The sequence below is a fragment of the Aspergillus ibericus genome (genome assembly GCF_003184845.1).
Source record: "Aspergillus ibericus CBS 121593 unplaced genomic scaffold BO80scaffold_9, whole genome shotgun sequence".
Lineage (NCBI taxonomy): Eukaryota > Fungi > Ascomycota > Eurotiomycetes > Eurotiales > Aspergillaceae > Aspergillus > Aspergillus ibericus.
In genome coordinates, this window is record NW_020292107.1 from 248 (window position 1) to 21011 (window position 20764).

General features: G+C 52.7%; 4 protein-coding genes across 4 annotated transcripts; 1 reads left to right on the plus strand and 3 right to left on the minus strand.

The window, feature by feature from the left end:
* Positions 1-420: 420 nt before the first annotated feature.
* BO80DRAFT_422855 (SH3 domain protein) lies at positions 421-4869 on the minus strand. The gene is made up of 4 exons (XM_025718910.1): positions 4807-4869; positions 2731-4706; positions 2574-2669; positions 421-2525 (listed from the first exon to the last, which is right to left on the minus strand). The coding sequence occupies exons 2-4, from the start codon at positions 4454-4456 to the stop codon at positions 718-720; spliced, it is 3630 nt and encodes a 1209-aa protein (XP_025577713.1). The 5' UTR covers positions 4457-4706; positions 4807-4869; the 3' UTR covers positions 421-717.
* Positions 4870-6549: 1680 nt separating this feature from the next.
* BO80DRAFT_442521 (40S ribosomal protein eS17) lies at positions 6550-7162 on the minus strand (the record flags this gene model as incomplete). Its single annotated transcript, XM_025721271.1, has 4 exons — positions 6550-6624; positions 6689-6886; positions 6954-7079; positions 7142-7162. 4 exons carry the CDS (start codon positions 7160-7162, stop codon positions 6550-6552), a joined length of 420 nt encoding a protein of 139 aa, XP_025577714.1.
* Positions 7163-7639: 477 nt separating this feature from the next.
* Positions 7640-10544, minus strand: BO80DRAFT_453078 (mitochondrial 37S ribosomal bS1m domain-containing protein; the record flags this gene model as incomplete). Its single annotated transcript, XM_025721981.1, has 6 exons — positions 7640-8996; positions 9291-9778; positions 9839-10129; positions 10217-10349; positions 10406-10457; positions 10523-10544. The coding sequence occupies 6 exons, from the start codon at positions 10542-10544 to the stop codon at positions 7640-7642; spliced, it is 2343 nt and encodes a 780-aa protein (XP_025577715.1).
* A 2600-nt stretch (positions 10545-13144) lies between these two features.
* On the plus strand, positions 13145-20494 carry tor (putative TOR pathway phosphatidylinositol 3-kinase TorA; the record flags this gene model as incomplete). The annotated part of the gene is made up of 4 exons (XM_025715512.1): positions 13145-13271; positions 13330-14281; positions 14339-20042; positions 20105-20494. 4 exons carry the CDS (start codon positions 13145-13147, stop codon positions 20492-20494), a joined length of 7173 nt encoding a protein of 2390 aa, XP_025577716.1.
* Positions 20495-20764: the final 270 nt, after the last annotated feature.

Consider the following 20764-nt stretch of genomic DNA (forward strand, 5'->3'; position numbering starts at 1 on the left):
TTTCCGTTCCTCGAGAGCGCGTTTTTCTTCCGCCCACACGCGCTCTTGGTTTCGGAGGAGGGAGGGGTGCCATGATCTGTTTGGTTTGCCTTGTTAGGTTTTGGGATGGGGGTTGGGGTTGGGGTTGGGGAGGGTTGTATGGGATGGGGGAAGGGAAGGGGGGACGCACTTTTTGAGGTTGAGGTCGCCGCCCATTTTGGTGGTGCGAGCTGTGTATGTCTGAGGTTGTGGATGATGGAGGAATTGGTGGTGGTGTGGAAGTGGTGGTGGTTAAATGAGTGAGATGGAGATGGAGGTCCCGATGAGGAAATGGGTGTTGCCACGCGCCTGACTTGCCGCTTTGGTGCCTAAGGCAGGTATATACATCGACGGCGTACTCCGTATATCAAGAAGAGTACAAGTAGGTTGCTAGAGCACAGGTATACATATATCACAATAAATTGGCAATCACGCACCATGCCTAATAATAACAACATCCATCGGCAGTAGATTAAGCACAATGGTAAACATAGGTACATACAACAGAATGTAAGATCGGAGCACTTCACACAAGTGTGACAGAGCCCCTGCATCATGTAACAATTAGATATACCAGAATCAAATCATTTACTCATCCAGCTCACTGCCTGGCTGTCCCTCGGGCCTTGTTGGTCCATGGACACCAAGAAAGAGGAGATTCCACCTGTCCCTCACCCAGCTAGACCGAACCCTTGCTGCTTATTTCTCCCAGCCCACGTAGCTGCGCGGCATCACCCGCCATACCTTGCATTCGCCACTGCGCAGGTCGTTCAGCTTGAAGCTCTCCACCTTGACCTTCTTGCTCTCACGACCCTGCTCCCACGCACGGATCTTCTTCTTTGTGCCGTCCCAGTCAACCACAACACCCACGTGGTCTGGCTTGCCGACCTCCGCACTGTACTTCTGGTGCATCGTGCCGCGATGTCCCTGGAAGCGCGCATTGCGGAAGCTGACGATATCGCCCGCGCGGATCTCGTCGTTCTGCTGCACCGACGCATTGGCCAGATTCGAGTACACCAATGCACCATAGGCGCGCGTGCCTACCGGCAGGAGAGCATCTGACAAGGGACTGAGTAAGTGCTGCACAAGCCCAAACGGAGTGCCATCCGCAACCGTCGTGTTCTGGATGGCATTGACAGCAGACGCAATGCGAGTGCCGATCTGCAGATGGGCGTTCTCGAGTTGGTCCTGGCGAGGTTGAATGGGAGGAGCCTCGTGACGCTGCTCGAAGGCGGCGTCGGTGGGATTGCGAGGATCGAAGCTCACCGTGATCACCGTTTGCGAGTGATCGATGAAAAGGACGTAGATGTCCTTGGTCACCATAGTCTTGCCGCCTCGCTTGGAAGAATTGGACTCCTCGAATTCCAGCAGGACGTCCCGGCGGTTCTGGAATACCGGCGGAGGAGTGTGATGCTGAGTCCACCAGAGTGTGTTCTCTGCCAAGTCAACGTCCGTGGCGATGTATCCTTGGTCGATGGACGGGCGAGCGACATCCATGGATCGCCGCATGCTCGGCTGCGCTCTCGGGATATCCAGCGACGCACGGTTGCTTCGCGGTGTGGGTGGAGGCAACGTGGGAGGCGGGGGCGCCATCGAGGCACGCTTTTCAGATTGATGGCCGGTAGAAGCCTCGGGCTGTGATAGCACCGGCGACGCTTCATAGAAATCGTCTGACTCTTCTTCCGCAGCCTGGGTCGGGATTGCGGGCGGTAGCTGCGGCGGCCCAGCGGGCATAGGGGGAGGCGCCCTTGGAGTAGGCAATCCATGCTGTGGAGCGGAATAACGGTACGGGTCATATTCATCCTCATCACGGCCGTAGGACAATTCGCGATGTGGAGGCGGAGGAGGGGGCCCCCTAGGGGACTCCACCGAGGCCCTGCCCGCACTTCTTGGGGGCTGGATGGGAGGCGGAGGCGGGACTGCCCGGGGAGCATTAGGGGGAGGGGGAGGAGGAAGGCGACTCTGCGGTGGGCTCCGAGGAGATTGAAGAGAATGGTCGTCGGCCATCGTCCCTTCATCGAAGCTGGAATCACGTCCATGCGCTTTGAGTGCATCCTTGTACTTGGCGCCAGATGCGATATCCGTGTCATAGTCGCCATCATACTCGGTGACTTCGCCTTCTACCTCCTCGCCAGCTTGGCGGGACTGTGAAGTCATGCTGGTCCGACTGTCGGTGGTTGACCTACGGCGGATATTGGCGGGAGGTGGTGGGGGAGCTTGTCGAGCCTGAGCGGGCACCGGGGGAATCCCTGGAACTGGCGGAGGAGGGCGGCTGAGTCTCTTATCAGCGGGGAGAGTCGGTGATCTCGGAGATATAATCTCGTATGTCGATGAGCGGCGAGAATCGAGGTGATCGGGGATCGGGGGTGCCGGAATAGGCTGGTTTGAGGGCTGGTCGGCCGCCGCAGCATTCAAAGACAAGTTTCTAGCATGTATTGACAGCTCATCATCCGATTCCTCGCCCGGGTCAGCAGGCCCGACGCTCTTGGTAGGAGGAATCATTTGATCTATGTTGCGTCAGCATGCGCGGACCATGGCATATTCGGCAAACTTACGTCCTGGCACAGGCGGAGGAGACAAAGGCGCATCGTGAGGGGGAGGGGGTGGCACCGGTCGTGTTTCGAGAGGTGGAGGCGGAGGAGCCGCGCGTTCTGTATGTGCAGTGTTAGGAGACAGGCACTGATATGGTTCGATCACGGGCGCGTTCCATACCTAGGGGCGCAGGTGGCCTATCGGTCGACATGCGTCGAGGAGGCTCCTCCTCTACAACATCCTCGACATCAGGAACCTCATGCGGGGGACGCTGCTCGGTCACAGGACTCGGCAGGGTCTCTTCTTCCTCCTTTTCCACGCTTGGGGTAGCAGTAGGCTTGGCCACATTCATTCCCGGTAGAGCCATGATGGGAACTGGAGGCGCAGCAGTTGGGCCTGCTCTCTCGTACTCCCCTGATGGCCTCTCCGCTTCAACGGGTGCCTTCGGCTTGCGAGGAGCTGGCATACCACCAGGAGGTCCGAAGAAGCCCATCATACCCATTCCACCGCTCATCTTGGCCATTCTTTCCCGGAGCTCCATTTTGCGCTTGACTTCGGGGTCTATCTCTTCTTCTTCTTCTTCTTCTTCCTCCTCTGCCTCCTCTTCTTCCTGTTCCACTTCGTCAACGGGGGCCTCATGTTCTTCACCTTGCTCCTCTATCCGTTGAGATTCGGCTTGAGCTTCGTGTTGAGTCTCCGCACGGGCACGCTCGTCATAGTCCTCCTTGCTAGTAGACGTCTCTTCCGCATCCTCCGTATCAGCAGCAGCCGAGTCATCGGCGTCATTGGCATCGCTGGCCAGCTCCTGCACAGGTGGGGGAGGCATGGCTGCCTGTGGAACCGGAGGGTGACCAGCCTTCAAAGTATCAACACTATGGTCTCTTGCAGGCTCGGCAGTTGCAGTTGCCTCGGCCGCAATGTCCTCCGCGGGCATAGCTTCTTCATGAGACTCGAGACGCTTCTTTGGGGGACGTTTGGCTTTCTCCTTCTTCTGGGCGGCTTCGGCGTGACGAGCAGCTTGTTCCATCTGCTGCTTCTGTAGCAGAGCAATCCGCTCCTTCAAGCTTGTCGGTTTGGGCTGATCCTCGGCTCCTTCCTCGGCTCCTCCGCTCGACAGTGGCCGGGTTTCGGAAACGGGGGGTTCTCTCGCAGCACGCTCTTGGACTTCTGGGTCCTCCTCCCTTCTGTAGATCTTCCGGGGAGGGTCCCGGGGCGGGGGTACGTAGGCATCTCTACTTGGAGGTGCCGCAACGAACGGCTTTTTGACGAAGGAAGAGTTCTGAGCGCTCAAACCACCTGGCTTGAAGGGTGCAATTGGCGGTGCAGCGGGCTTGTTGAAGGCTGCAATGCGATCCCTGAACGACGACCCAGTCGGCTTCTCAGCAACAGCGGGAGGTGGGGGCTTGGTCGATGGTTTCGGAGCTGGTTCACTGATTTGACTTGGAGGGGGCTGAGGAACGGGGGCAGCAACCGGGGCAGGTGCCGGCTTCGGGGGAGATGGAAACTCGCGAATAGGTGACGCTAGAGCAGGAGGCGGCGATTGAGGAAGCTGAGGCACAGGGGCAGGTGTTTCCTCTACTTCCGGCTCTGGTGCGCGGGGAGGCTCAGGCGCAGGGGGCTCGACAGCGACAGCGGGCTCGGGGGGCGGGGCCACATCGGCTTCCTTCTTCGGTCTGCTTGGGCGTGTCGGCCTCGGAGGAGCCGGAGGTTCGTATCTTTCCACAAAGTTCTTGGGGAAAATACCCTCTTGCTTGTGCCCCGAGTCGTCGGTATACTCACCGTAGTACCATTCCGCATCTTCCTCCGCCGTGACGGTTATGATCTGGCCGATCGAAAAGTTGAGGTCGTCATCGTGGCTCGAAGTGTATTCGAAGACCGCTTTGACCGTAAATGGCGGACTGGACATCTGGCAAGCCGGGGCCTGTCACGGAGGACGTGGGGGAAGAGGGGGATGAGGGACGGAGCGAGGGCGAGGCTGGCGGAACGAAAATGACACGGCAGAACAATAATTGCAGGTGGTGGAGCACTAGACTGAAGACTATCTAATGCAGAGACATGTGCAGCAGAATGCAGATATGCTTTGACAGCGGGAAGGCTAAGGAGGTATGCTTCGGAGGCAGGAAAAATAACAACAGTAATATGTCAGCCTGGTGGACTGACGTAGTCAGAGCATAGTACCTCCGGAGATCGGAAACACCGCAAGGGGGGATGGTGTTGGAGTTTGGAAGGGGAAGTGAAGGGAATGTGTGAACTTACTGCAATCCGGGGACAACAATGTCCGCCAAAGCAGGAATTAGGAGGTAAGACAAGGGAAAGGGAAGACAAAGGAAGATGTGGAAGGAGTGTCAGGGAGGGGAACTGACTTGAGAGGAGGAAGAGAGGAAGAGGACGGACGGAGGGCGTAAGGAACAGCGTTCACACTTCAGTCGCCCTCCTTTGGACGGGCGTCACCGTCTGGCGGGACACCTGCTCCACCCCGGGGCGATCGGCGGCTAATAAGATTGTCAGAAGGTCCAAAGGACTGTCCTGCCACCCACCATCCACCGCTAGCCAACTTGTTGTTCCCTGAAGTCACTGACAATGTAAGCGGCTTGGGGGCCGTGCAATTGCTGATCTGTACATACAATGTACTACAGGGGTAGTCCACCACGAGTAGTGCAGCCCTGTGACCGTCCCTCTTCACTGCATGAACGATGAAGATTGAAACAGTTCAGTAGCCATGCCCTGTTTCAACCCCCCTTCCGTAGCTGCCTGGTGAATCCGGGGTTTGCCTCCTGCCGACCCGACCAAACTTTCAACCTGGTCCAATCCATGCCTCTACCAACTACATACAGAGTACACCTCACAACTCCCATCTTCATCTCCACCTGTGACGCAGACCATCTTCCCACTCCTGGACCTATTTCCTGATAATGTCCTCGAGATCGCCAACTTTGAAGATCTCTATAACGTCAATTCACGCGGCGTCCGCTACAGCAGACCCCTCCAATCCCACTGAGAATCGCCAGACGCCATGCCTCCTTTTAATAGGCCTTAGCAGTGACCTGGTTCATATCTAAACCGTCCAGATGCTGACCCCGCCATCTAGGGATCGCTTTACATCATGCGCTCCAAATCCAGGCCCAGGAAGACACCGAGGGGCTGATTCTGCACCGCGATCTAGAAATCGTCACGCTCTGGAGACATGGTGCTCAAACGAATGCGCCGAAAAGTATATACGAGTCCAGCAGGCTGAGGAACCCGTGTGGGAAAGACAAGCAGAAAATGCACACGGCAACATCTTTTCTGTCTCTAGGGAAAGAGACTCGGTGTCTATCCAAGAGGTAATCAGTCACTAAGTGACATGCACATGGACGAGCCCCAACACTCAAGCGATATGGTAGATAACATCACAAGGCTCACTGTGCACGGTGGTACTCATTCACAGGAGAGCTTGCTATGAAACGGGAAGACACCCATCCGACTCTCTACAGTAGCAGAATCCAAGCTCAAGAGAACAATGATACGCATTCCAGTTATAGCGCCGCAGATGTGCCCCAGAGACGAGAAGGTAGGCTCCATCGAAGGATATATACCTCACGAGGACTAGGTGCTCTCACATATGGCAGTGATGACGCAACTTGGCATATACGGGGCGTTTTTCTCAAATGTCGATATCTTGGTGGTAAGATAGCATCAGATAGCTCAGATCGACGTCGGGTTGATATTCTACGAAAGAATCTCCGTAGGCCAGCGTCAACGCAAGACAACCACCCCGTAGAATCTTCTACGATATCCAGCCGGGAGACCGGACAATGGGAGCAAATTGGCAATCAAGCATCATCCCCTGTCGGGGAATCAGCGACACCTTGTTTGACGGAATTCGTGTTCATTTCTCATCCGGGAACTGCCTCTAAGCTAAACCGACAGCTGGGGAGCCAGCCAGAACAAGCATGGAAACGCCATGGAGCGACCGAAGACAATCGAAACTTTTCATTTTCCGTTCAACGGCGAAATGATCTACCGGTAGCGGCGGGGGCGCTCCTGGGCCTGCTGCTGAGAGACCTGGACGAGGTTGACCTTCAGGTTGTCGAACTAAGCGCGAACATGTTAGTCGTGTATTCCAACCATCATCACATCGAGTGTTGGATTAACTTACGCCGAGGGACTTGAGGAGGTCCTTGGTGTCGGCATCAACGTCGAGCTGGCCGGACTCGGTCTGGGAGACATCCAGAGCAGAGACCTCAGGGACGTACTGATCCTTGCGCTCACGCTCCTCTTCCTGAAGCTTGAAGGAGATACCGCGGACAGGACCACGCTGGATACGCTTCATAAGGTGGGTAGTGTAACCGGCGATCTAAACGAGTTCTAATTAGTTTACCGTTCCTCCGTTTCTGCCAGTCGCAAATCGCGCTCGAACTAACCTTGTTGCGGAGACGCTTGGAGGCAATGATAGCGATCTCATCGCAGATACGCTTGTTGGTCTCGAAGTCGAGCGTCAACTTGGGGTAGTAACGCTCGATGATGACCTTAGCGGAACGCTTGACTGTCTGTTCGGCGAATTCATTAGAATCGATAATTTCCCTTCCCTGCGGCGGCGCGCTTTGCTCACCTTGGTGCGGACGCGACCCATTTTGGCGGTTGTTGCTGGCTGGATGGATGTTCGAAAGACCGACCAAGATACCCTTATGTCTCTCAATCTTCAAAGTTACCCGTCCTCGCTTAGCCGTGTGCGCGTCACGTGGCTTATGCAAACCCTGCTCTAGAACCCTAATCACATCACGTGATATATTGCCAAGACGTTGGACATAGTACTATGTTGTAGATCACTACTCCGTACTCCGTAGATGCCCAAGCTCTGAGCAAGACCACCCCCATAAACCGGGGCAACCACTTTGACCACGCCTAGCATGGTGTCTGATATATTCATGAGTCAATTTAATTTATGCTTGAAATGAAATGCAGCCGGCTTTATATCACAAATGAATGAGGAACAGCAATGAAATAACTATACATTTACCATCCAAAGACCTAATCATACAGCAAGCCTCTCTAAAGGGACATGTCTGGAACATGAAGAAAGCTCGTCGGAGGACGGAACACCAATACTTTATGAGCTAAGGCTCTTCATGAGGTTCCTTGCAACCTCCTCAGTGTCCGCTTGGGGACCCCGCTGTCCATCCAGTCTCGGGACCACGCGCTGATCGCCGCGAGCCACGTCGGAAATGCTGTACATCCCAGGCTTTTTCTGGCTATCAATGTTGTAAGGGGCCTTAGCAGTAGCGCTAGCGCGGTAAGAAGCCAGGCCAATCCTGCCCTCCGAGTCAACAGAGGCCCGGATAGGGGTGACCCAATATTTAGCACCACCGGTGATAGATGCGTCAAAGTAGGCAACGCCGGCAGGAGAGCCTTGGTCCGTGAAAGTCATAGCATTCAGGTCTTCCACTGCAATACCAGCAACACCAGCAATGGCCTTTGAGCTCTTGCCCTTGAACCGTCCCTTAGGTCGCAAGATACGTGCCTCCACTGGGCGTTGATAAGCCTGAGGTCCATGCTTGGGATGGTTGTAGATCAATGCATGTGATCTAGAGTAGGACAAACCCGCCGAGGGATGTGTCTTCGGGGGTCCGGATGCTGCATATTCCGCCGACGAGAGCTTGGTGCCGGGGGACACGTAGTGCGTGGTGCCAATTCGGTAACTCGGTACAGCAGGCGGGGATGCGAGGTCAAGGAGCTCCCATACGACGGGGCCTAGAGAAGACGGACTGTTGCGGAGTGTCTTGAGATAGTCCTGGAATTCTTCATCGGTAACCTCGACAGGCTCGAGCGCCTCCAAATCCGCCCCGTTATCCTGTGCTTGCTTCCTTTGCTCGGCCTCGCGCTTGGCAACAAAATATTCACGGAGCTTCTGCAAAAGTTCCGGCTTGTTCTTCCGGACCTTTTTCAAGTACGCCTGGAACCTGGCCTCCGTTTGCCCAGCAAGCCAGGGACCGGAATGTCTGAACTGTTTGGCTCCGGGCACCTCACGGCCTTCGCTGGTTTGTGTGTTGTCCACGTGCGACTCGAAGGGACTCTGGTGTCTAGGAATGATGCTGGTTGCGTAATTGACTTTCGAGGGGAGCGACATCGGCATATGGAGTTCCTGGAATTTCTCCAGGGTCACCGTGTGATCGGCCGCGGACTCGAAGTCCGTGATGTGTTCGAAGGTATCGAGTTCATTGATTCTGACCACGGGCCTGGACGATCTTTCGGAGGTTGTCTTGGCGGGAAGAGGTCTTTTCAAGCCCCAATCTCCCCTGGCTAGAGAAGACGATGGTGTGACAATAGACGCTCGGATAGGATGGGGAAGGGTCGCGGTCTCGGACTCAAAGACAGTTCTCGAGGTCGCCGGCGGCGGGGGTGGCGTCAAAGCTTGTGGAAGAGCGAAAAGGCGAGAGTTCCGCAGCAGGTTTGCTGTCGGGGATAGCCTGGCTGTCGCCATGGCGGGCATTTGGCAGTGTGGTGTCTCGACAGTTGTTCTATCTCCGGAGGAAGCTGGAGAAAACTTGGTTGCAATACCAAGGCGCGCCAAGCCACGTGATACGGGGAACTACAACCTCACAATATGCAGCCTTGTCCTTCCTCAGTAGTAAATTCATCGTACTTTGATTGATGTTCTTTTTTTTTTTTTTTTTCTTTACTATATAGTGTGCTCCACCGTCTTGTCTATTGTAAATCTATACACTGTGTTCCTGCATATCCCTCATGCGCCAATGGCCAACAGTGATTTGGCAGTGTCAGTAACCGACTGCTTCAAGGTTCGGTACTGGATACCCAAGACCTCAATGGATTTCTTGTTGTCATAGCCATAGACATCCGCCGGAATATCGCTTGGTGCGTCCTTCGGAGGCAATTTACCTTCAAGTTCAGGGAATGATTCCCGGATCACATCCGCGACATCTTTGTTCGAGTAAGAACCGCCGGTGACAAAGAAACGTTGGCCACCAGCTTCTGGAACCTCTATCGTCCTAACATGTGCGAGCGCAACATCGCGAACATCCACCCAGAGGAACGTGGCGGTCGGCGGAAGAGCGTCCTTGTATTTTCCCTGGATCAAGTTACTGATTCGCTGGTTTGAAGTGTTGATGGCCTCCAAAGTGTTCAGGTAGTGCACGACAGGCCCAAACACAAGAGGTGGGTTGATCGTTGCGATGTCGAAATTAGGCTTCTCCTTCTCGACAAAGTCCCAGGCAGCTTTCTCTGCGAACGTCTGTGCAAGGTAGTCAGACATCATTCAAGCAAGACCAAACAAAGAAAGGATGTGTATCACCTTGCTTGCACGGTAGGTTTGAGGGGGATCCATGGCTTCCTCCCAAGTCACTGGGTTCCAGTCCGCCTCGCTGTACACTTTGGCGTGCTTCTTGACATTGATAATCGAAGCGAAAGAGGATGTGATAGTGACTCTCTTTACTGTTGGAGCATAGGCCTTGATTGCCTTGAGTATTCCTGTGGTTCCCTTAATGGCTGGGTCCAGGAAGTCCTTAACAGGGTCTTGAACGTTATGGTGGAAGGGAGACGCGGTATGCAGGACATAATCGAAAGGCGGGTCGGACTTGACAGCCTAATGAGATTCACGTCTTAGCATTGAAACTGGCAAAGACCTCTTCACAAAGATTTCCAGAGAAGCTGATGGCACGAGAAACCATACCTCATCAAATGCTCCTTCTGCCGCGACATCCTTGACAATGACATAGGAAAGCTTTTCCTTTGGTGTGTCGGGATGGGCATCAAGAATTCTTTGGCCCTTTTCCTCGGACCTGACTGTGACTACAGTGTCAAATCTGGTGTAGCCGGTCAGTGACGTTGTTAAGAGCATGGTGAGACATTGATAACATACCCATGCTCGAGTAGGATATCAATGATGTGAGCAGCAATGAAGCCACTGCCTCCTGTTGAGTGTTGTCAGCTTCATGATGAACACTCATCTTGTGGAGGTTAGAGCTAAGATTCATACCAGTCAAAAGAACCTTGCCCATGGTTGCTGTAATCCGGTTGTCAATTGAAGCTAGTATTCAAGCGTCTCGTTCTTTGTCTCCCAGGAAACAAGGATGAGCTGCCTTGCCATTTATACCTAGATACTCCGAACTGTTACCCCTCTTCAATCTGGGCCCATCTCCCCACTGAGGTCCACCCTTCTCACTATCGTGGGGCTGTGATAGGCGCCCGCCCCGATTACAAATCCCAATGGAGCGGAATTATGGCACTGGACTTATACGACTAACTCCGGAAAAATGAAGTCATTCAGATGGCTATTGTCGTTATTTCCGGTAAACACTGACTACTGTGCGCTGGATTACTCGGCACTGTGGATCATGCATGTAGCGCACTGAAGTCCGAGCGTGTGCTTATTCGCTAAGCTAAGGTACCCTTGGTGGTTTGCCCCACTGAAGGTGGTCAGGACCTGTGACGAGACGGAAGGTCGCGATGGTAAGCACGGGCTGGGTTGCATGGTTATGGAGAGAAGCCTGGCACTGAACCAGCTCACAGGGACATTCATAGTATGAGGAAGATGGATCCCTGATTCTCAGCAACAATCACACCATCCAGTGTCTTCAACTTATCAACTGCTGCTGTTGTCAGGGGTCCAATACATGTAAAATAGACGGTTAGAGCATGTCGCATATTTAGAAGCTAGAGATTCCAGAGCTACTGACGCAGGGTAGCATGCGGGAGGCAGCGCTTCATTGCAGATCCAATTGCTAACTCCTGCATCTTCCTCAATTAACCTAGGTATCCAGAATAAACCTAGTCGATTCCAGTTGGAGTACTTACTTCCTCGGTCACACTCTCATCATGCGTCTGCCAACTTCCTGTACTTTGAAGGTATAAAAATGCTCAATATCAACGTGCTCCACTAGACTAGACTTACCTTACGCTCGGACATTGGCGAATGGGTCTCTTCATTGGTTCGGATTTCTGCGGCCTAAATCGAGAATTGTAAGTATAATGCTTGAGTCCCCTTTGGCGATAAAAGGATGAAAATGCCAAATGTCCCGCAAGACTGCAATCACACCAGGCTAAATAGTATTGTGTTATCTATAGATAGAGTTTTCCAGATGTTGATCGGGTCTGGCTACCATATGACTTGAGGTAACTCTAATTACTCGGTTATTCCGACGCCCAGCTCTTAAGTATTTATAGAGCAAAGGTCCGAATGGCAAAGTTTTTCCAGCCTAAATCCTAGTACTGCTCAAGCTGTCTGTTTGTTTTGTCGCCTCTTGCGTGATCTATCATTTGATGTCGCCGTGACCGAAATCAGAGCTGAATTGATGCGACTTGCTGTGAATGGTACTCAAGCCAATGGGATACATATAATCTTCATTGTACCGGCTACACATTTTTTGGGTCCAGGCGGCCTGTGTATAGCTCACTTCATGATAGCCTACCGATAAGCATGCGTCATTAGGCCTGTTATTAATGGTAAGCTGCAAGCTTTGAATTCAGCTGATTCTTCGCTTATGTTTTTTTCATATGCTCCCGAAGGACTGTAGTCTAGTAGCGCTTATGTAGAGATAGACCAGGCTTCTAGAAGCGCGCTAGGCTATTGTTACACCCTTTCGAGCCGATGTGCTTTTCAAGTGACCTCGGAGACTAAACCTGTCGACTGACAACAACCCAATAGGTGATCTATACCTCTTTTTCTGAAGCTGGAAACCCCACAGCAGGACAGTGCGACTCTTTGACAGCAGTACAGCCAACAGGAACAGCCACCATAGATGATGACGATGTCAATAATGAACACCTACTTGAATGTTGACACTTCCAGCATAGTTTGGCAGGTATTGAAGGTCGTGTCTGCAAGACACGAGCGCATGAGCGCCGAGGACAAGAGAAGGTTCCACGAACCCTGTACAAAAAGCAAATCCTTCGACAGAGAGCGGAGCCTACTCCGTAAGAAAATAGTACTTACCTACGGAGTACAGAGTGTCCCAAGGCCTGCGATTCATGCGCGCAGACGACTCTCTGCTTACGCTTGTAGCGTAAACATGCCGAAGCCAGGAAGTGATACCCGGGCGCGCGACCCCATGAGGCCAATGCTAGCTATAGGGTATGCTTGTGGCTTAAGATCTGCATTGTCTCACGTTTGAGAGTCCCATGACATATAGATAGGGCACAGATTTCAGGCATCAGAAGACCTCCGCTTATGCAAGGATGGAGATATAGGACCTTTTATGGGGGGACAGGAATGTGAGAGAAGCTGTACTTGCAGTCGGGCCGTATCGGCGATAGAGCTGGTCACCTCCTAGAAAGGAGTGCCAAAAGTACGAAGGGAATAGTCTACTGAAAAGACACCAGCAACCAATTATAAAACCAGCAAAAATAATCACCAGCGACGGTGAATGTATAGGTGGGAGGCAGGAAACACCTCACCCGACCTTGGAACCCAGCCGCCACATTCGGATGCCCCAGGCCAGATACGGTTGGTCCGTGCACGATTTCCGAACGCCCTCGACCTCACCTCCCGCATCGCTCAACGCCGCCCGCCAACGGCTTTCTTGCCCATGCTCACTTTGTGTCATCATACATGCCCTAGAGGTTGACTTCAAATGTCCACCCTGGGGTGTGGTTCGCAAAAATGGCGCAAGCAGGTCCTATCACGGACGTTACTCAACGGCTCTTCACCGAGTTGAAGTCTAAGAACGAGGAGACACGGGTGCGAGCTGCTTACGAGCTCTATGACAACGTTGTTGCTATCTCTCGAGGTAATTTGTCGCTTTGGACTACATAATGGCTGGCGCTGATCCTTCGTCTTTATTCCAGATTGGTCTCCCGAGAGGTTCCTTGAGTTTTTCAATGCGGTTAGCCAGCGCATAGCACAACTGGTGGTGACCGGAAATGACGCACATGAAAAGATCGGTGGCCTGCTAGCCCTCGACCGCCTGATAGACTTTGATGGAGTGGACGCCGCACAAAAGACGACTCGGTTTGCTAGTTATCTGCGCAACGCCCTCCGCAGCAACGACAATGCGGTATTGGTATATGCGGCCAGGGCTCTTGGCCGCTTGGCTAAGCCGGGCGGAGCTCTCACCGCGGAGCTGGTGGAGAGCGAAATACAATCTGCCCTAGAAGCTCTTCAGTCGGAAAGACAAGAGAGCCGCCGATTTGCTGCTGTGCTCGTTATTCGGGAGCTCGCCAAGGGCTCGCCAACGCTTCTTTACGGCTTCGTTTCGCAGATCTTCGAGCTCATATGGGTCGCTTTGCGAGACCCCAAGGTCCTCATACGGGAAACTGCAGCGGAGGCGGTTAGTGAATGTTTCGAAATCATCGCCGCTAGAGACATGCAGGTGCGACAGTTGTGGTTTGCGAGAATATACGAGGAAGCGCTTCTAGGCCTCAAATCGAGCAACGTGGATTGGATACACGGCTCGCTTTTGGTGTTGAAGGAGCTTCTTTTGAAGGGCGCTATGTTCATGAACGAGCATTACCGGAACGCCTGTGAGATAGTCCTCCGTCTGAAGGACCATCGTGATCCGAAGATTCGCACCCAAATCGTCCTGACGATCCCAATTCTCGCCTCTTACGCCCCACTCGACTTCACAGAGACGTATCTCCATAGATTCATGATTTATCTCCAGGCGCAGCTCAAGAGAGATAAAGAGCGAAACTCCGCATTCATCGCTATTGGAAAGATTGCAAATGCCGTTGGTGTCGCTATTGCACAATATCTTGATGGCATCATCGTTTACATCAGGGAGGGCCTTGCAATGAAAGCGTAAGAAGAACCTTTACTCTCCGTGGACGTGCTTGCATAATGGCTAACATACAGCAGACGGAATCGCGCTGCTGTCAAGGAAGCACCGATGTTTGAGTGTATCAGCATGCTGTCGTTGGCTGTAGGACAGGCGCTTAGCAAATATATGGAAGCTTTGCTTGATCCCATATTCGCATGCGGGCTAAGCGAGTCTCTTACACAAGCGCTGGTCGACATGGCTCACTATATTCCGCCCATTAAGCCCACAATTCAAGAGAAGTTGCTGGATATGCTAAGCTTAATCCTCTATGGGACCCCATTTCGGCCCTTGGGATGTCCGGAGAGCAGGCTGCCTCCGATGCCTTCATTTGCTAGAGACTTCGCTCCTCAGGAGCTGCACTCCGACGCAGAAATTGCGCTTGCACTGCACACGTTAGGTAGTTTCGACTTCTCGGGCCATATACTCAATGAGTTTGTCCGTGACGTGGCAATTAATTATGTCGAGAATGACAATCCTGAGATCCGAAAGGCTTCGGCGCTTACTTGCTGCCAGCTGTTTGTCCACGACCCGATTATCAACCAGACAAGCAGCCATTCAATTCAAGTCGTCAGTGAAGTTATCGATAAGCTCCTGACAGTCGGTGTCGGGGATCCCGACCCTGAGATCCGGCGTACAGTTCTGTGGTCGTTAGATCGGAAGTTTGATCGGCACCTGGCAAGGCCGGAAAACATACGATGTCTTTTTTTGGCAGTCAATGATGAAGTATTCCCCGTCAGGGAGGCTGCGATCTGCATCATCGGTCGCCTCTCAAGTGTCAACCCGGCCTATGTGTTCCCTCCGCTGCGCAAACTCCTTGTTAACCTCCTGACTAGCCTTGGTTTCGCAAGCACTGCGCGTCAAAAGGAAGAAAGTGCTCAACTTATCAGCCTGTTTGTTTCGAATGCAACGAAACTTATCAGATCCTACGTTGATCCTATGGTGACCACACTGCTTCCAAAGGCAACCGATTCAAATCCCGGTGTTGCCTCAACTACGCTAAGGGCTGTCGGTGAACTTGCAAACGTTGGCGGAACTGAAATGAAGACATACCTGCCACAGCTGATGCCAATTATCCTGGATGCGTTACAGGATCTTTCTTCCCATGCCAAGCGAGAGGCGGCTTTGAGAACTCTAGGCCAATTGGCCAGCAATTCTGGCTACGTTATTGACCCTTACCTCGAATATTCCCACCTTCTCGCGGTGCTCATCAACATCATTAAGACCGAGCAGACTGGCTCTCTCCGCAAAGAGACTATTAAATTACTTGGTATCCTTGGAGCACTGGATCCCTACAAATACCAGCAGATCAGCGAGACTGCACCGGTGGTTCATCACATCAATGAGGTGCAGTCTGTGTCTGATGTTGCACTCATCATGCAAGGGCTCACGCCATCCAGCGAGGAGTATTACCCTACTGTTGTCATCAACACGCTGATGCAGAACATTTTGCGTGAAACTTCTCTTGCACAGTATCACTCTGCGGTCATTGATGCCATTGTTACGATCTTCAAAACTCTTGGCCTGAAATGTGTACCGTTCCTGGGGCAGATCATCCCTGGTTTCATATCCGTCATCCGGGGATCACCCCCCAGTCGCCTTGAATCGTACTTCAATCAGATGGCCATCCTGGTCAATATCGTGAGGCAACACATACGAGCCTATTTGCCTGAGATCATCGAGGTCGTCCGCGAGTTCTGGGACGCATCGTACCAAGTTCAGGCCACAATCCTATCACTCGTGGAGGCAATCGCCAAGTCATTGGAAGGCGAATTTAAGAAATATCTTGCTGGTCTCATACCCCCGATGCTCGACACCCTTGAGAAGGACAGCACGCCACGTCGTCAGCCTTCAGAGAAGATACTTCACACATTCTTAATATTTGGTACAAGTGGAGAAGAATATATGCACCTGATCGTTCCCTCTATTGTGCGCCTCTTTGACAGATCTCAAAACCCGCAGAGTATTCGGAAGTCTGCAATCGATACCCTCACCAAACTCTCGCGACAGGTCAATGTTTCAGACTTCGCGTCCTTGATGGTTCATTCCTTGTCCCGGGTTGTCGCAGGCAACGATCGCTTGTTGCGGCAAGCTGCTATGGACTGCATCTGCGCTCTTATCTTCCAGCTTGGCCAGGACTTCAATCACTACATACATCTGCTGAACAAGGTTCTCAAATACCACCAGGTAAACCATGTCAACTACCACATCTTGGTAACCAAGCTACAAAAGGGAGATCCGCTTCCGCAAGACCTTAATCCCGATGAAAATTACGCCGCGCTGGCGGATGATACCAACTACGCTGAGATCGGGCAAAAGAAGATGGTTGTCAACCAGCAGCACTTGAAGAATGCTTGGGACGCCTCACAGAAGTCTACTCGCGAAGACTGGCAGGAATGGATCCGACGATTCAGTGTGGAGTTGCTGAAAGAATCGCCTTCTCCCGCCCTGCGAGCATGTGCTAGTCTGGCTGGTATCTACCAACCACTAGCAAGGGATCTCTTCAACGCGGCATTCGTGTCTTGTTGGACTGAGTTGTATGACCAATACCAAGAAGAACTTGTCCGATCCATCGAGAAGGCCCTCACCTCACCGAATATTCCTCCCGAAATTTTGCAGGTCCTTCTGAACCTAGCGGAATTCATGGAGCATGACGACAAGGCCCTTCCCATCGACATCCGCACCCTTGGCAAGTATGCCGCCAAATGTCATGCATTCGCGAAGGCTCTACATTACAAGGAGCTTGAGTTTGAGCAAGATCAGAACTCGGGAGCGGTGGAGGCTTTGATTACCATCAACAATCAACTGCAGCAATCCGATGCCGCTATTGGTATTCTGCGGAAGGCACAAGCATACCGGGATGTGGAACTCAAAGAAACATGGTTTGAGAAGCTTCAGCGTTGGGAGGAAGCTCTCGCTGCGTACAAACGGCGCGAAAAAATCGATCCTGATTCCTTCGGGGTCACAATGGGCAAGATGCGGTGTCTTCATGCCCTCGGGGAGTGGAAGGTCTTGTCTGATCTCGCCCAGGAAAAATGGAACCAGGCATCCCTCGAACATCGCAGGGCTATTGCACCTCTCGCGGCGGCGGCCGCCTGGGGTCGCGGCCAGTGGGAATTGATGGATTCTTATCTTGGTGTTATGAAGGAGCAATCGCCCGATCGATCCTTTTTCGGTGCCATTCTTGCTATTCATCGGAATCAGTTCGATGAGGCAAGCATGTATATCGAAAAGGCACGCAACGGTTTGGACACCGAACTTTCGGCATTGTTGGGAGAGTCATATAACCGTGCCTATAATGTTGTTGTGCGTGTCCAGATGCTTGCTGAGCTTGAGGAGATTATTACATACAAGCAGAACGTTGGTGATCCCGAGAAGCAGGAGTCGATGCGACAAACATGGAACAAACGGCTGCTCGGGTGCCAGCAGAATGTGGAGGTGTGGCAGCGCATGCTCAAGGTTCGAGCACTTGTCACATCCCCTCGAGAAAATCTCGACATGTGGATCAAGTTTGCCAACCTATGTCGCAAATCCAACCGGATGGGACTTGCCGAGCGATCGCTCGCATCGCTAGAAACCGTTGTTTCTGACAGCAACGGCACACGGGCAATTGCTCCCCCGGAAGTTACCTATGCACGGCTCAAGTTCAACTGGGCCACCGGACGCCAACGCGAAGCACTTCAAATGCTAAAAGAGTTTACTTCAGGTCTCACGGAAGACTTCACGCGGTTCAACGCCCTCATGATGTCGCAATCGGATCATAATGGGGTAAACGGGGTCAATGGTGTCAACGGTGTCAACGGCATTGCGGATGCAAACCACGCAGATGTCATGGGGCTGCGTGAGCGCATCGGCGACGTTGCCAAATTCCGAAGGTTACTTGCCAAGAGCTATCTCAGACAAGGTGAATGGCAGACAGCCTTGCAACGAGGCGACTGGAGACCAGAGCATGTTCGTGAAGTGCTCAACGCATATGCTGCTGCAACCAAATACAACCGTGACTCGTACAAGGCGTGGCACTCATGGGCCTTGGCCAACTTTGAAGTCGTTACAACCATTGCTAGCCAAGCCAGCAGAGACGGCACGACAATGGCCATGGTCCCTGGCCATATTGTGACAGAGCACGTGATACCTGCTCTTCGCGGCTTTCTCAGGTCCATCTCATTATCCTCAACGTCATCTTTGCAGGACACGCTGCGATTGCTGACACTCTGGTTCACCCATGGTGGTGACCAAGAAGTGAACAGCGTCGTTGCTGAGGGCTTCACAGCAGTTAACATCGATACCTGGCTTGCAGTCACTCCCCAGCTTATAGCTCGGATCAATCAGCCGAATATCAGAGTACGGAGTGCGGTTCATCGGCTACTGGCGGAGGTTGGCAAGGTACATCCTCAGGCCTTGGTGTATCCGTTGACGGTTGCCATGAAGTCTAACGTGGCTCGGCGATCGCAATCCGCCAGCAACATCATGGACAGCATGCGGCAGCACAGTGCCAAACTCGTGGAGCAAGCTGATGTCGTAAGTCACGAGTTGATTCGAGTTGCGGTCTTGTGGCATGAACTTTGGCATGAAGGCCTCGAAGAAGCCTCTCGACTTTACTTTGGCGATCACAACGTGGAAGGAATGTTTGCAACTCTAGCGCCTCTACACGAAATGCTCGATAAGGGAGCCGAGACATTGCGTGAGGTGTCTTTTGCCCAGGCATTCGGTCGCGATCTTGCGGAGGCGAAGCACTACTGTATGCTTTACCGAGAGACCGAAGAGATCGGCGATTTGAACCAAGCATGGGATCTCTACTACACGGTGTTCCGCAAAATCAGCCGGCAGCTTCCACAGCTGTCTACGCTTGATTTGAAATATGTCTCCCCTAAACTCAAAGACTGTGTTGATCTTGACCTTGCTGTTCCCGGTACATACCAAAGCGGCAGACCCATCATCCGCATCCTCAGCTTCGATCCTATCTTGCACGTCCTGCAAACCAAGAAGAGACCGCGAAGAATGACGTTGAAGGGTAGTGACGGAAACTCCTACATGTATTGTGTTAAGGGACACGAGGATATCCGGCAAGACGAGCGAGTCATGCAGCTGTTCGGCCTGGTGAACACCCTCCTTGATAATGATGGAGAGAGTTTCAAACGTCACTTGTCCGTGCAACGGTTCCCTGCCATTCCATTGTCCCAGAGCTCCGGCATTCTGGGATGGGTCTCAAATAGTGACACCCTACATGCGTTGATCAAGGAATACCGGGAGAGCCGACGCATCTTGCTCAACATCGAGCACCGCATCATGTTGCAAATGGCACCTGACTATGACAACCTCACCCTGATGCAGAAAGTGGAGGTGTTTGGATACGCCATGGACAACACCACTGGAAAGGACCTGTATCGCGTCCTGTGGCTCAAGAGTAGTAGCTCCGAGGCCTGGCTCGAGCGTCGCACGAATTACACGCGCTCCCTCGGTGTCATGTCCATGGTTGGGTATATACTTGGCCTGGGTGATCGCCATCCGTCTAACCTGCTTCTGGATCGGGTTACCGGCAAAGTGGTCCATATCGACTTTGGTGACTGCTTCGAGGTGGCCATGCACCGCGAGAAATACCCCGAGCGGGTGCCTTTCCGGTTGACCCGTATGTTGACGTTTGCCATGGAGGTCAGCAACATCGAAGGAAGCTACCGCATCACTTGCGAGGCCGTTATGCGTGTTTTGAGAGAGAACAAGGATTCTCTGATGGCAGTGTTGGAAGCGGTAAGTCTATTGCAGCCCTACTATTCCATTGACGAGGGCTTTGCTCATATACAATACTCTAGTTCATCCACGACCCTCTGATCAACTGGCGTCTGGGAATTCGCGAGTCGCCAGACCGGATGCCATTCTCCGCGGAGCGCCGTCAATCGGTCGTTTCCAACATCAACCTTGACCATGGGGTCCAGCCCAGCAACTTCTCCCGTCACCGCCGGCCTTCCATTCTGGAGGGTGGTATCTTGGATGCGCAAGAGGGCATTCCCAACGAAGCCAGGGAAGCACAGAACGCACGGGCACTCCAGGTGCTTGCCCGAGTCAAGGAGAAGTTGACTGGAAGAGACTTCAAGCAGAGTGAGGAACTCAACGTCAGCGACCAGGTGGACAAGCTTCTCGCTCAAGCCACCAGTGTCGAGAACATCTGTCAGCATTGGATTGGATGGTGCAGTTTCTGGTGATTCTCTTGTAGTGCCATTTGTGTTTTCTGGGGTCTTATCATGGCGCAACTCATGGCAAGGGATTTTGCATGGCATCATTCATCGATCCATTTCTTTCAGCTTTGCTTCTATTCTTCCCATTTTTGCTCTTCCCTTCTTTGTAGCATTATTTCATTCTCCCCGGGTACCATTAGTCGTGTATTCGCGATGCGAACATGGACGGCCAGGGCTTGCTTTCATGGTAATAATATTGTTCTACATTGTGCAATGGCCGCGGTATAGATGGTGAAT

What these genes read in the sequence shown, in the direction of transcription:
- BO80DRAFT_422855 (XM_025718910.1), bottom strand. Translation starts at nt 4,456, where the DNA reads ATGTCCAGTCCGCCATTTACGGTCAAAGCGGTCTTCGAATACACTTCG. An exon ending in TAGGCCACCTGCGCCCCTAG is followed by an intron (nt 2,670 to 2,730) that starts GTATGGAACGCG and finishes CTGCACATACAG; the next exon opens with AACGCGCGGCTCCTCCGCCT. An exon ending in TCCTCCGCCTGTGCCAGGAC is followed by an intron (nt 2,526 to 2,573) that starts GTAAGTTTGCCG and finishes GACGCAACATAG; the next exon opens with ATCAAATGATTCCTCCTACC.